This window comes from Corylus avellana, chromosome 5 (assembly GCF_965113065.1).
Source record: "Corylus avellana chromosome 5, dhCorAvel1.hap1.2, whole genome shotgun sequence".
In the NCBI taxonomy this organism is placed as follows: Eukaryota; Viridiplantae; Streptophyta; class Magnoliopsida; order Fagales; family Betulaceae; genus Corylus; species Corylus avellana.
The window spans coordinates 25,229,109-25,244,487 of record NC_142494.1 but is presented as its reverse complement, the minus strand read 5'-3'; the positions used below and the strand labels follow the sequence as shown (position 1 = coordinate 25,244,487).

General features: G+C 33.2%; 2 protein-coding genes across 2 annotated transcripts; one reads left to right on the top strand and one right to left on the bottom strand.

The window, feature by feature from the left end:
• The first annotated feature begins 580 nt into the window (after nucleotides 1–580).
• Nucleotides 581–1,759, top strand: LOC132180522 (BURP domain protein USPL1). The gene is made up of 2 exons (XM_059593389.2): nucleotides 581–733; nucleotides 821–1,759. Exons 1-2 carry the CDS (start codon nucleotides 680–682, stop codon nucleotides 1,601–1,603), a joined length of 837 nt encoding a protein of 278 aa, XP_059449372.2. The 5' UTR covers nucleotides 581–679; the 3' UTR covers nucleotides 1,604–1,759.
• A 9,737-nt stretch (nucleotides 1,760–11,496) lies between these two features.
• Nucleotides 11,497–12,405, bottom strand: LOC132180521 (uncharacterized). The gene is made up of 2 exons (XM_059593388.2): nucleotides 12,256–12,405; nucleotides 11,497–12,027 (listed from the first exon to the last, which is right to left on the bottom strand). The coding sequence occupies exons 1-2, from the start codon at nucleotides 12,304–12,306 to the stop codon at nucleotides 11,776–11,778; spliced, it is 303 nt and encodes a 100-aa protein (XP_059449371.2). The 5' UTR covers nucleotides 12,307–12,405; the 3' UTR covers nucleotides 11,497–11,775.
• Between the last annotated feature and the right edge of the window lie 2,974 nt (nucleotides 12,406–15,379).

Below are 15,379 nucleotides of genomic sequence, written 5' to 3'. Positions count from 1 at the left end.
TCTGGCAGTAGAGAAAAATTTGCAGAGAAAATTTTTTTTTTCTCTGCTGCCGCCAGTGAGAGAGAGGGGCGCCGGAGAGAGGGAGGAAGAGCTTGGATCTTACCCGACCAACATCGTCTCCAGCGTTGTCTCTAGCGGCATCTCCGGTGGCGTCTCTGGCGACAGGTTGGTGGCTAGAGTGGTTTTGGAGAAAAATATGAAAATATTGTTCTAGAAGGTGTTTTGTTTTAGGTATTCTAAAAAAAAATTAAGTAGAACACCATATTTTTGTTATAGTGTTCTACGCTGATGTGTCGCCTTCTTATTGAAGGGCACAAAGACTTTGGTTTGTGCCAAGACCCTATAGAAGTTATTCTCTTCTTCCATACTAATTTGAAGGAAATTTTTGTCCTATTTATACTATTTAATTATATATAATAACATATTGTTAATTCTAAAACTTATAATTATGAATAGACGAAAGTAATAGACATATTAAATTCTAAAAAATTAAAAATTAAAAATTAAATGATGTGGCGGAAGCTTATCCATCCCCATGATCAGATCACCCTCTTTTACTCTCCGTGGTCCCCAATATTTTCTCTAATACTCTTACAACCTTACTTTACCCAACAAAAGAAAGAGCCATAGACGATCGAGTGAGAAAGAAATTGGAAGTAGCTTGAGGATTAGAAGAAAGATGGCTCTCAAATTTGTTTCTTTAGTTCTCTTATCTAATCTTTTGCTCCTGACGGTATTCTCATGCTTCGATTTATTATAGTTTAGTACTCCTTGTAATATTCTCCACATTCACTGATTCAATAAATATTGTTGCATGCAGTTTGACCATGGCTACGGCGCAAGGAAGACGACTGAACACCAATGGGAACAGAAACATTCCACGGGTGATGGTCTTGATGATCACCAGGTGACAACGCATGACAATCATATGGAGGGTTCCAATATTCTAGGATTCATCGCCATAAATGATCTACGTGTTGGGAAAACAATTAGCCTAGTTCAAACCGAAGAGGCCTCTTCTTTACCTCGCTTGTTGCCTAGAGAAGAGGCTGATTCCATTCCTTTCTCAATGAAAGAATTCCCAAATCTCCTTCAACTCTTCTCAATCTCTAAAGATTCTCCCCAAGCCGAAGCAATCAAGAGGACACTCGAAAGGTGTGAATCTAAGCCCATTAAAGGAGAGGCGAAGTTTTGTACTACCTCCTTAGAGTCCATGGTTGATTCTGTGCGTGCCATTTTTGGATCACAAACCCCTTTCAAAGTTCTAACCACATCCAGCTTCACAAAATCAAACACCCTTCGACAGAAGTACACTTTCTTGCAAGTTAAAGAGGTGTCAAATTCAACGACGGTGGTTTGTCATCACACGCCTTACCCTTATGCAGTTTTTTACTGCCATAGCCTTGAGGGTGGGACCAAGGTTTTCGAGATTTCTCTAGGCGGTGAGCATGGTGATCATCAAAGAGTCACAGCTTTTTTTATGTGCCACATGGACACATCTGCCTGGGTTTCCGACGTCGCGGTTCTTGTTCTCGGCCTCAAGCATGGATCTCCTGTGTGCCACTACGTCTTTCCACAAAATCTTATTTGGGTTCCGTACTAATTTATCTCATCACGTGTCTATTAAGATCGATATACATACGTTTTGGAAAATGTTTGGATATTATTATTAGGAGCTTTTACTACAAAGCACAAAATCATGTATTTCTTTATGTTGTTGCTGGTTGCTGGTTAATTTGTTATCTGTTAGGAGTGTGAAGTAGTATGTGATTACTTATCTTGTAACCTAGTGTATTAATTATTCGAGATATGTGCAATAAAAATATCATTTTTTGCCCATAAAAATCTTAGGTGGCAAAATGTCATAGGCTTATCAATGAGTGAGGCCACAGCAACTATAGATGGAGCTTATGAGCCTTTGGCACCTAACACTTTTATTTATGGGCAAAAAATGATCATTTTATTGGATTATAGCATTTCTCTAATTATTCTCTTATTTTGTATGATCTCAATTAAGTCTCCGGTTTTCATGGTTTGTTTATCTCGTTAATGACTAATAACTTGTTACTGGATCAAGATATATATATATATATATATATATATATATTCTAAAATCTAAATCTCAACTATTAATTTTAAATTAAATGGCAATAATAAATTTGGTATCAGCATTTTTCTAATTTTTATGAAAGCTAGTCAAATAATAAAGAGAATTGTTACACATTCATTTATATATAACTCATCTTTTGTCTATTTCTTTTTTGTAAATTTATTATTGAATCTGTGAGGTTTAATAAATTCAATTGTAAATTTATTCATATCTTTTATACGAAGATGGACAAAAGATAGAAACCAAATATTTTTCATTAATAAATACTGATATGACAAAATCTCTATGATTTAATTTGAAAATAATGATTGAGATTTGAAGAAATTTACTTATAAAATATCGTAAAATTTGTAAGGAATCCTTTGTCACTAAACATATCTCACTGTTAATTAATAATGAGACACATCATCACAATCTCCAAAAAAAAAAAGAAAAAAAAAGAAAAAGGTAACTCATCCTATGCTTAATGAAAAAGTTATATTTCATTTTATTTGATTATCATGACATTTTTATGCCATTTTTATCTGTAAATTTATCTCATAATATTTTTCACAAATGATATATATTAATCACATTTTCTATAACTAAATTCACATATATTCTATATATCATAATCAATTATTCCACTTTTTACTCGAGTCCATATTTAAAGAAGCAGAAATACAGAATATTGAATGGTGCAACTTAACGTTATTTCTCCCTTCAAGAAATGCTTACGAGAACAACAAGTGATAAGAGGGTAATTAAGGAAATTAAGCAATGACAGTTTTTTTTGGATTCGACTCTCATAATGGAAATCTCTTAACTTATTAGTGTTAGCCACCTTGAGTCTCATTGATATCCTAGTGGGGGGCGAGTGTTAAGTTATGACTCGGTTGGTCTTGAGGAAGCGTCTGCGATTCCCATCGTCTAAACCCTTTCTGAGCGAGGCCCCGTAGGTTGGTACTACTATAGTCACACCCAAATACAATAACTACAATTGGCCTCCCCCGCCAACTTTTTTTACTTAGAAAAAAAAAAAAAAAAAAGCATTGACAGTTTTCATCTTCATATCCTTTTTCTTTTCTTTTTGGGGAAAGTCCACATAACCCCCTTAAACTACCACTCAATTGACAATGTCCCCCCCAAACTTTCAATTGTGACAATGTCCCCCCTCCCCAAACTACCAAAAATTGTCAATGTTTCCCCCAATGACGAAATTACCTTTCGTAAAATTAAAAAAATAATAATAATAAATAAATAAATAACTTCTAGAAAAAACCTAAAACTAACAAAAAAACAAAAAAAAACAAAACATCCAAACGTTGGCCAATTTTTTTTATTTTTTAAATCAATTTTATAAGAAAAAAATTAAAAAAATTTCGATTCTTTTTTTTTTTTTTTATAAAAATTGAAAATTTTCGTTTTTTTATTTTTATTTTTCTTTTATAATTTTATTTAAATAAAAATTTACGTTTTAAAAAAAATAAAATTTTCGTTTAATAATAAAATGAATTTTTTTAAAAAAAAAAAACTAAAGAAAAAAAGTTTTTTTTTTTTTAAAAAAATAAAAAATAAAAAATTCCGTTTTAAAAAAAATAAAATAAAAAATTTTGTTTATTTAAACATAATTTTTAAATTAAAATTTTTCGTTTTTAAAAAAAAAAATCAATTTTTTTTAAAAAAAATTATAGGGGTATTTTTGTCTTATTGAGAAATTTATAGGGGTATTTTTGTCTTATTGCTAGTCTTGGGGGGGACATTGACAATGTTTTGGTAGTTTGGAGGGACATTGTCACAATTAAAAGTTTAAGAAAAATATTATCAATTGGGTGATAATTTGAGGGAGGTATGTAAACTTTACTTTCTTTTTTTTTTTTTTTTCTCAATCTCTCTAAGCCCAAGGTTACAATATATAGCACGACATGCATGCCATGCGGCCCATGCTGTTCGGGAGTGGAAATGAGGGAGGGAGGCGGACCCAGGGTCCAGGGATAAAATAATAATTTTATATATATATTTGATTTCGGACGGGTCCCGGACCCCAGGAAAAAATTCCTGGGTCCCCCCCTGATTGCTTACATCAGAGTTAACGCGCTCTCTTCAAGTCAGAAGTTATCGATAGATTTTTTTGTAAATGACACGTATAAATAAGACAAAAACTCCAGCTCAAACATAAGCATAACCAAACAAAATGTGTTGGCCCCAAAAAATTCTAAAAAATATACCGCTTAGCCGAAAAAAAAAAAAAAAAACATGAACTTTTTAAGTCCCAAACTTAAGTTGGGCTCCAAAAAATAATTACATGGTGATTCAGTCCCAAAAAAATTATTATATAGAAAAGTTTCTCATACCTATGATTTATGATTTATGTGAGCTAAACCTAAAAGCTCTTGGGCTAGCCACAGCTATATATATATATAAAAAATCCATACAATGGCCGGCCTTCTAAAAAGATAAGTTATATAGAATGACCTTTTAAAATATGAGTTACAGTTTTTTGGCCTGCCCATTATTACTCTTCTCTTGAGCTTCCTTCCCTCTTTAGCAATTCCGCTCCTCCATTGAATAAAAAATAAAAAATAAATAAAAATAAAAATTTGGCTCCTCCCTTTCTTATCCATTTTCTCTCTTCATGCCCCAAATTTCTTCACTAAATTAAATTCTCTCTTTATTTTCTTTAGAAAAAACCTACATATTAAAGAGGAGTAAAGCTTGGAGAAGATTTGTAATTCGATAAATCATCTTCCTCTTTTACTTCTAATCTTCTTCTTCTTCTTCTTATTCTAGCTAATCTCAGTATATTGTGTTATTTTAGCTAAGTTATAAATAGAGTTAACTACTTTCATTATTAGCCTATGACTATTAGGCCCCACACAAGTAAAGCTCACATTGACCGGCAACATAAAACTTGCGAAATTGTGGAGTCCGTTTGGTGATGGATATACTAAACTTCCACTTTTTTTTCAACCACATTATTTATTTTTTATATCACATTAATAACTTTTTATTATCATTCAAACAAAAAATTTACTACAAAACTTTATAATTTTTTCATACAAAAAATTATAAATTTGTATCTACTTTATATTACATTAATCACTTTTAAATTAAAAATCACATATCAAGTCCCTTGCTAAGCAGACCCGTTAAGCTGACATGTTGCTTTATTGTTTTGGTGTGTAGATACAAATTAAGCTTGGCAGGTGTTAAATATATTACCTAATTAGGCATGATCCAAGCTAACCCAACATGGCTGAAATAGCACTCCATAGGCACCGACGATCTCACAATAGAAGAGAAGATGATCCACAAACTTTTTACTCCTTGTACACATACAACACCATTCAACCACAATAACGTGTTTCCTTAGGTTATCCATGGTGAGAATCTTCTCTAGGTGGCTATCCAAGCAAGAAACACAACTCTCAAGGAGGTTTTATTCTGCCACATACTCTTCCAAGGAAAAGGGCTGCTATCATGAGGTATAAGGATGTTATAGAAAGATCTAACGTCAAACATCCCACTCTTGGAGGATTCCCCTTCACCTCCCAGCCTCAGCCTAAAGGAATACAACAAGTTAAAAAACGAAGCAAAGACATCTATCTTCCAATCGTGAACATTTCTGATTAAGCTTACATTCTATTGATGGTAATCATTGGATTACTCCAAGTAATATGCCAAGGAAGCCTCCTTTATGCAAGCAATACTATGCATCTCCGGAAAAATATCCTTACGGACGTGATTCCCATCCTTTATTGAGATCATCTTCTTTTGAGATTGGATTTTCTTTCATCATACTAATACACTGATTGAACTTGAAGTCGGTCTTGACTAAATTATGCACATGACAAACGCCTAAATCCTTGCAATTTTTTTTTTCCTAAAAAAAAATATGGATATTTTAAAAATGTTGACATGATTTAACAAAAAATATTAAGGGTTAAAATTGAGAAAAATTAAAATTTGAATACACTAAATAGATTTTTTTTTTTTTTTAAAGAAAAAAAAAAGTTGAAGAGGATTATTACAAATGTAATAAAAATTTTGGGAGTTAAAGTCAAATTTTTTCATATATAAAGTCCTGAGGGTAGCCATTGGATCGAAGAACAAAGAGACCCGCCACAACAATTATAACAAATAATGATTTATCAGCAACTGATTCAAGGCGCATAAAAATTGTAAGGGATTGTAATCAAATTAAATCAAATTTGAATCTTCAATCATCATCGCCGGCTGTCTTTAGCCACCGCCATCTCCAACAGGAAAATAAATAAAGAAGAGAGAGAAGGAGAAGAAGAAGAAAAATCAAATTTAATCATTTAATCAACACTTCCTTTAATAGGTGAAGCATAACACATGAAATATTTAATTTAAATGGAGGCAAATTGACGAGTCAAGGTTCACTCAGGATCTTTGGCTCTAATATTATGTTAAATCACCATTTGTCTTAAAAACTTAAAAACTGATAGGACGATGTCAATTTAATCACTTAATCATTACTTTGACACTCCCCTTAGCTCATGTGTTGGCTTAAACTCCCTTTTAATAGGTGAGGCCCAACACGTAGAATATTTAATCGAAACGGTGGTTGAATTGATGATGTTAGTATTCGAACTCAAGACCTGTGGCTCTAATATGATGTTAAATCATTTTAATCAATATTTTAACACTTTTCATCACGTGTGGACTCAAACTTCCTTTTAATAGGTAAACACCTAAAGAGTGGAGCTTGATCTTTATATTGGCCATGGCCAAATCTCCATAAATCAAACATTTATAGATATCAAAGAAAAAATCCAAAAAGAAAATCAATGGCAAGCTAGAAAGCAAAGATCCTTTCAAGTGAGTCAGCCCCTGTATGGATTGCATTCCATTGAGAATTAATTTCTCTTTGTTATCAACTGTTTGTTAAGATCATTAAGGAAATGCATCTAAAAACACAATTGCTTATCCTTTTAATTGTTGGCAAAGCTAAAGCAACTCAGGATCTCCCAAGTATTTGCTCCCACTGAGGAAGGAGACTCCTAAATTGTTATCCAAACTATTCAAAAAAAGAATGATACTCAGATCAGATCCTTCATTAATTTATAAAATCGAATATTTTACAGCACACAGATGAGAGCACCAAAACATAACACAATTAAATTTCCTTCATCTAAAAAACAGAAAACAGAAACATCAAAGATAAGGTACATACATTTTTCTTATCATGAGAAAGACGGAGACACAACTTCCTCAACAGCTCGCTTATTCAGTAGGAGACTGTCTTGGTTAGCTTCAAGTTTCAATATTTGCAGTAACACAAATATTTATTCATTACACACTCTCATGACACGTCGTTTAACTATTAACGACACAATACAATTCTACCTTATTCAGAGCCTAGCTAAGACATGATCACCATTTGGCTCCTCAGTCAAAATGCTTATATATTATTAAGGCTTGGCTTTGCTAATTGGTGAGTTCTCTGCTTGTGGATGAATGAGATGATCTCCAGCAGGGGGTGGCTTACCAATCCACTTTTTATTTTTTGTACAGTATGATTCAGGATCGAAATCCTTGGCAAAATGAACCCCTTTTCCTGCTGTTTCTGGATGATCAATACGACCTTGAATTGCTTCTGGCATTGCTTGGTTGTCCATCACATTCTTCCAGTATCCTCCCATGTCTTTTCTTGCAACCACGTCTCTGCCAGCAAACTGCATGCATGCATGAATGCCCAAAAGTCACAAATTATTTTAATTAATCGCATGCATTTTCTATAACTAAAATCACATATAATCTATATATCATAATCAATTCAACTTTTTACTTGAGTCCATCTTTAAAGAAGCAGAAATACAGAATATTGAAAGGGTGCAACTTAAGGTTACTTCTCCCTTCAAGAAATGCTTACGAGAACAAGAAGTGATAAGAGGGTAAGGAAAGCAAAGACAGTTTTCATCTTGGAACCAAGGCCTCTTCTTTTTCTTTTTGTTTCCCTTCCTTCTCTTGCCCCAAGGTTTCTCCTTCATTCCTAACTGGTATATCACCACTTACTATATATAGCATGAAATACTGTTCATATAGTATTTCAATATTTTCCGGCACTTTTATTTAGCTATTCAAATAAAAGTTAAATTTGAAAAGAAAATTTTATTTTTATTTTTAATTTAAAAAATTACTTTAAAATGAATTAAACGTTTTAACTGAATCACTTTTTGGCTCTTACATAGTCACAAAAGTTAAATTTGAAATAGAATAAAAAAATCGTTAAATTGCCATTTTTGTGAATTTGAAGAGTTCAATCTTTGAAGTCAAAAGTTATGATGGCATGCATGTAAAACTCTAAAATTACTTGGCCAATAATTGCCCGTGGCCACATCCCAGCTAAAAAAATAACCATAGAAAATGGGTTGGCCCCAAAAAAGTCTAAAAAATAAACTCCTTATAATTAGCCGACAAAATAACATGAACTTTTTAAGTCCAAAACTAAGTTAGGCCCGACCTTTGAAAAAGAGAAGTTATATAGAATGACCTTTTAAAATATGTGTTACACTTTTTTCGCCTACCCATTCATACTGTTCTCTCGAGTTTCCTTCCCTCTTTAGCAATTCGGCTCCTCCCTTTCTTATCCATTTCTCTCTTCATGCCTCAATTTCTTCATTAAAATTCTTTCTTTATTTTCTTTACAAGCAAAGAATACAAAAACTTAGGATTAAAGCATGGAGAAGATTTGTTATTCGATAAATCGTCTTCCTCTTTTACTTCTAATCCTCTTCTTCTTCTAGCTAATCTCAGTATATTGTGTTGTTTTGGTTGACAATTAGGCCCCACACAAGCCACGCTCACATTGACTGGCGACATAAAACTTGCCAAATTGTTGGGTCCATTCGGTAATGAATATGCCAAACTCCCACTTCTTTTTAAGTCCATGATATTTTTACTTTTTATATCACTTTTTATTACTATTCCAATAAAAATTTACTATAAAACAAAATTTTTATAATTTTTTGTTCAAAAAATTATAAATTTATATCTATTCTATATTACATCAATAACTTTCAAGTTATAAATCACCTACCAAGTCCATTATTAAACGGACCCGTTTAATTGACAAGTTGCTTTATTGTTTTGGTGTGTTTGTGTAGATACAAGGCATGGCGGCGGGTGTTAAATATATTTTTCCAAATTGTATTGTCAAATTTGATTTGATGCAGCTTGTCAATCATCCAAGTGGGGTTCAACATTGCGACAACTTTGCTTGTCCGGTTCACGCCCATTTATAGCATTCTCAATCACGCTCTTGTTCCTGGAAGATATAAGATCCCATAAGAAGCTCCTAAAAATAGCATAGCCGACATTAATTGGGAAAGATAAGAAGAACTATATCGAAAGAGCACAAAAAACTTACCGCTCTTTTTAAGCTAAAAATACACAATATATACAGCATTTTTCATAACTCTTGCATTGATAAAACATATTTGATTGGAATACAATCAGGGCTCAAAACATATAGAAAAAATCATAACATTTCATTATTTTAAGAGAATTCATATATTTCATTTGGAATATAATGCCGTAAGCATTCTTACATGCTTTTTTTTAATAACATTAATAGGAAAATATGTCATTTTCACATGTTTCTTTTAAGGGAAAATGTATAATAAATATCTGAGTCAACTCTTAAAAATTTTAATATCCTTAAGTTTTTGTTTTTTTTGTTTTTAAGAAAATTTAGTTCCTGGATCAATTGAAATTACAATAAAATCTCTGCTGTTAAAATTTTTTAATAGTCATTATGAAAACTTAAAACGCATCGTTTTACTTTATTAAAATATTAAATTTTTATTAATTTAATTTAAAAAATTAAATCTTAAAAAAAATAAAAAATTGAAGGGTGGCCAGGGGTGGCAGCACGCCACCCCTGGCCACCACCCAACCCCTATGGGGTGGCTTGTGGCCATCCCCAGGGGGTTTGGAGTGGCCCACTGGCCACCCCTCCACCCATGGGGTGGCTCCACGGAGGGTTTGGGGGTGGCTTGCGGGCCACCCCTCCACCCATGGGGTGGCCGCGTTTTTTAAATTAAATTAATATTTTAATAGAGTAAAACGGTGCGTTTTAAGTTTTCATAACGTCTGTTAAAAAATTTTAACGGCAGGAATTTTATTATCATTTCAATTGATCTAGGGACTAAATTTTTGGAAAAAAAAAAAAAAAAAAAAAACCTTAAGGATATTAAAATTTTGAAGGGTTGACTTAAGGATTTATTATACATTTTCCCTTTTTTTAATAACATTAATAGGAAAATATGTGATTTTCACATGTTTTAAATATATATGTCACTTTATTAAATTTATTTATTTAGATTTGTTACAAATTATATCCTTCCGTATTTAATACGTGAACACCTACTAGTTAAACAAGTGTTGTCGATCCTTATCAGGATCGGGAGGCTCCTTATACATGTTGGATATATATTGTCTCAATATCGGGAGAATTTCAATATTAACCAACTTAAGTCTTTTTTTTAAAGAAAAAATTAAAATTAAATTAAAATTAAAATGGAGACGAGACAAAGCATGACAGATGTTAAATACATTTTGTCAAATTAATTTGACAGATCTTGTCATTCGTCCCAGTGGGTTCAATAAGCTTCCATGAAGATATATACATGCAGATGGCCCTTGGGACCAAGACCAGATACATATGACGTAGCATAGCATGACATGTACAACTTGTCGTTCATCCTAGTGGATTCAGTTCAGTTAATCTCATGCCAATGAAGGAAATATTCATGTTTGGACATCGATCTAAAAACACAAATGCTTTAGTTGCTTATCCTATTGTTGGCAAAGCTAAAGCATCTCTACTCTAGATCTCCCAAGTATTTGCCCTCTGTATGAACATTAATTAATTTTATCATTGAAGGAGAGACTTCAAGATTGTTATCCAAACTATGCAAAATCAGCATTGTCTAGCTAGCTAATTAATTAGGAGCTTTACCACCATGCAGGATATCGTTAGCCTTTCTTAATTTCTAGTATTTATTTATTTTTTTTATAATTTTTAAAAAGTATTTTCCAACTTCTGATCCAACACACACACATATATGTATATATATGTTGGAATCCAATGGGATTGATCAGGGACAGAAGCGGAACTAAAATTTTAGGTTTGAAAAAAAAAAAAACACTTTCTTGGGAGTAAGAAATTAATTTAGGAATAATTTATATGAGTATTTTTTTTTTTTTTTTTTTTTAATGATAAAACTAGTTGGAGCTTGGGGGTTACTGTCCCCTCAAGCTTCAACATGGTTCCGCCGGGCCAAAAGGGATGGGAATGAGGCCAGGCTGTTGGAAGGACGGGTAATTGAACACACCTATAATAATATGAATTGATCAACACACCTAGCCTACATTACTTCAAGAAAAAGCAAGATCCTCAGATCCTTCATTACTTTATAAAATCAAATATTTTACAGCACACATATGATGAGAACATCAAAAACATAAACAATTAAACTTCCTTAATCTAAAAAACAGAAAACAGAAACAGCAAAGACGAAGACACAACTTCCTCCGATCCTCAACGGCTCGCTTATTCAGTAGTAGACCGTCTTGGCCGGTTATCTTCAAGACACAATTCCACCTTATCCAGATCGCCTAAGACATCACCATTTGGCTCCTCAAAATCCTTATTATTAAGGCTTGGCTTTGCTAATTGGCGAGCTCTCTGCTTCGGGATGAATGAGATCTCCAACAGGGGGCTGCTTATGCCAACCATTATTAGTACTGGCCACATCAGTATTGAAATCTTTGGCGAAATGAACCCCTTTTCCTGCTGTTTCTGGATGAATACGAGCTTGAATTGCATCTGGCATTGCTTGGCTGTGCATCACATTCTTCCAGTATCCTCCCAGGTCTTTTCTTGCAACCACGTCTCTGCCAGCAAACTGCATGCATGCATGCCCAAAAGTCACAAATTATATTAATTAATCGCCTGCATTTTCTATAACTAAATTCACAATATATATATATATCATAATCAAATTCCACTACTATCTACTTGAGTAGTACTCCTTATTAAAGCTTTGGAAAAAGAAGAAGAAGCAGAAATACAGAATATTGAAGTTAAGATTTCTATATTAATTAGTTACTTTCGCCCTTCAAGAAATGCTTACGAGTAGCAGAAGAAGTGATAAGAGGGCAAGGAAAGCAAACACAGTTTTCATCTTGATGTCTAACAAACAGGAACCAAGGCCTCTCCTTTTTCTTTTCCTTTCTTCTCAATCTCTCTAGGCTTGAGGTTTCTCTTTGCCAAGTGGTACATCACCACTTTCCATATATATAGCTAGGCAAAAAAATAAATAAATAAATAAAGGAATTTTAAGCCCAAACTTAAGCTAGGCACCCAAAAACTCCAAAAAATAATTATTATATGGTGATTGGACCCACCCCCAAAATTATTATATAGAAAAAGCTTCTCATAACATATATAATTCTTTGACATAATTAAAAAAGTTTATGAATTTTTTAACCCTAAACCCAAAATTAAAACTCTTAGGCTAGCCACCAAGGTTTCAAAAATTAAAAAATAAAATAAAATCCATGCGATTGCCTGACCTTCTAAATAATTTTGGTGACTAGCTATGTGCCTCGCCCGATGGACGGGAATTGTACCAAATATCCCACGCGCTAGCTTTGCATCATTCTCCCTAGCTACGAGCCAAAGCTATCTATGAGAATATTTCTTTTGCAATAATCTTGTGAGTTGTGATCGATTATGGTGAGACAGACTCCATCTCTTTTGGTGAGATGCCAACCTTTTTGTTTGTCAATTATTTTCGTTGTTGATATTGAAGTAATGATTAAATGATTAAATTTATTAAGTAAATTATCAGTTATTTTAAAAGTTTAAGCTGATAGGAAGAAGTAAATTTAATCACTTAATTATTACTTTAACAGTACAACTTAAGCGTGTCTAAGTCTAAGGTAATTAGCTCTATGCATGATACACCACATGGCCCTTGGGAGCTAGACCAAATACATATGACGTGGCTGCAGTTCTGGTGACAATTCAGTAGTACACATCTAAAGGTGGCTCCAACTCCACCCATATGCATGTATGCACTGAGCATTCCAACCCCATATATGCAGATATGCAATTCATTCGTGGGGCATGTCGAAAAAAGTTTCACGTGTTATGAATGGGCATCGATCATGACATTTCAAAGGGTAAAGCTTTGGTTATGGTGCAGGCTTAATTCTCTTTTCTTCTTCATCAAAATTATGGAGACGAGACAAATTAAGCATGACACAGCTTGTCGTCATTCATCCAAGTGGGTTCAATTATTCGGTTGTTCCCACAAGATATAATTAAACTTGTTTAACGTACGTGCATGTGGGAGCTCGGTTGTTTGAATACATTTGTCCACTAAGGATGTATGATGAGATCACAATTTCTTAGAATTGTAGGGATATATATATATGACAAAATTTAATAGCGAGATTCACATACACATCTCTTATATAGAAATAGATAAATGATGTATAAAAGAATAAAAGCAAATATTTCTCCATTTTAAAACAATGTTTGATATTCTTAGAAATTCTAAGAGATGTTGATATGTAAAGAAGCTAGGTATGTATTGAGCAAAGAATGCGACGTACGTCTTGGGACAAAGACAAGAGACAAATGGCTGCAAAACTTCGTGGGGGCTGATAACATCAATTGGCTGCTGAAATGTCAATTCAAATAATGAAAAACGTAGGTTCATACAACCATGCCCGTACAGCCCACTATTATATATTTATTTCTTGTCCATTTCTTTTGTGAATTTCCTATTGAATATATGGAACTTACATGTAGTCCCATAAATTCAGTAGTGCATTTGCACATCTCTTATACGAAATAGACTATAGATGGAAACCAAATGTTTATTTTCTTTATTTTAGCTACTCTTTTTTTATAAGTACTCTAACAGATTCTCTCTATTATTTTCTTTACTTTCTTTAAAATATTTTTATCATATTTTTGTATGAGGAATGATTCGGCCACTATTTTTCTCATATTTTCTTAATCTCATCTTACAAATTTAATATATCAACCATTAAATTTATGAATTCATGTGGATCACATACAAACTCAATGGTGGATTCATCCATTCACTAAAAAAATGGTTAAAAGATGATTAAAAATAGAATGAATTCTATCATTTCTGTTTTTGTATTATATCTCACTCTTTCACCCTTTTTCCGTTCCCCTCTCTATCTCTCAATGTCCAATGACACCCCTACCAGCAAATCACCACCCACACCCTTCCCATCTCTCCACCATCTGATTCTCTCTCCAAAACCCAATTAGCCATACAATCCTTGTCCTCCATCCTCTCCTCTGTTGGAAGTCTTACATTGTGTAGGTATTAAAGGAGATGTGTCATTTATAAGGGTAAGAAAAAATCTTAACTCTTGAGCTAGCTTTTGGGTTGAATTAGGCCCATAACCCATTTCTAATATGGAATCAGAGCCATTTATAAGGGTAAGGAAAGACCTCAACTCTTGAGCTAGTTTTTGGGTTAAGTTAGGCCCATGACCAATTTCTAATACCCTCAACCCCTCCTCCTCTCTCTCTCTCTTCTGCCTTCTCCCTTCTCCACTCTATCTTCTCTATGACCCTAAAGTCGCCTCCCAAACCTATGATGCCTTCCAACAACCTTCCCTCAAGCTTCGGCACTGGTGACAACAACCTTTGCAGTTGGCTCTTCGACGCCTTTGAATTTGGCTATCTGGACCTCTCCAACTCATTGTTCTCTAGTTCCTACCCATCATTAATGTCGGTGTCTACCTCTCCCAATCACTCTCCTGCTCGAATATTGTATTGTTAAAATATATTATGAGATTGGATTTCAGCATTGATTGTAATCAAATTAAATCAAATTTGAATCTCAGATCATCGTCGCTAGCCGCCTCTAGCCACCACCATCTCCAACAAGAAAAGAATAAATAAATAAAAAAGAGAGAAAAGAAGAAGAAAAAAAAAATCAAACTCAAACTTCTAAAATTAAGGTACCTTAAGTTTGAGGGAAGATGTTAGAATATATTAAGAGATTTGATATCACGATATTTGATTTCGATCAGTATTGATTGTAATCAAAGCAAATTAGATTTAAATCTGATTTAATTTGATATCTCATACCATTTGTCCTAAAAATTAAGCGAATAAGTAAATTTAACCATTTAATCAACATTTTAACTCTCTTATTTTTTGGCTCAAAATCCCTTTTAATAAGTGATGCACAACACAAA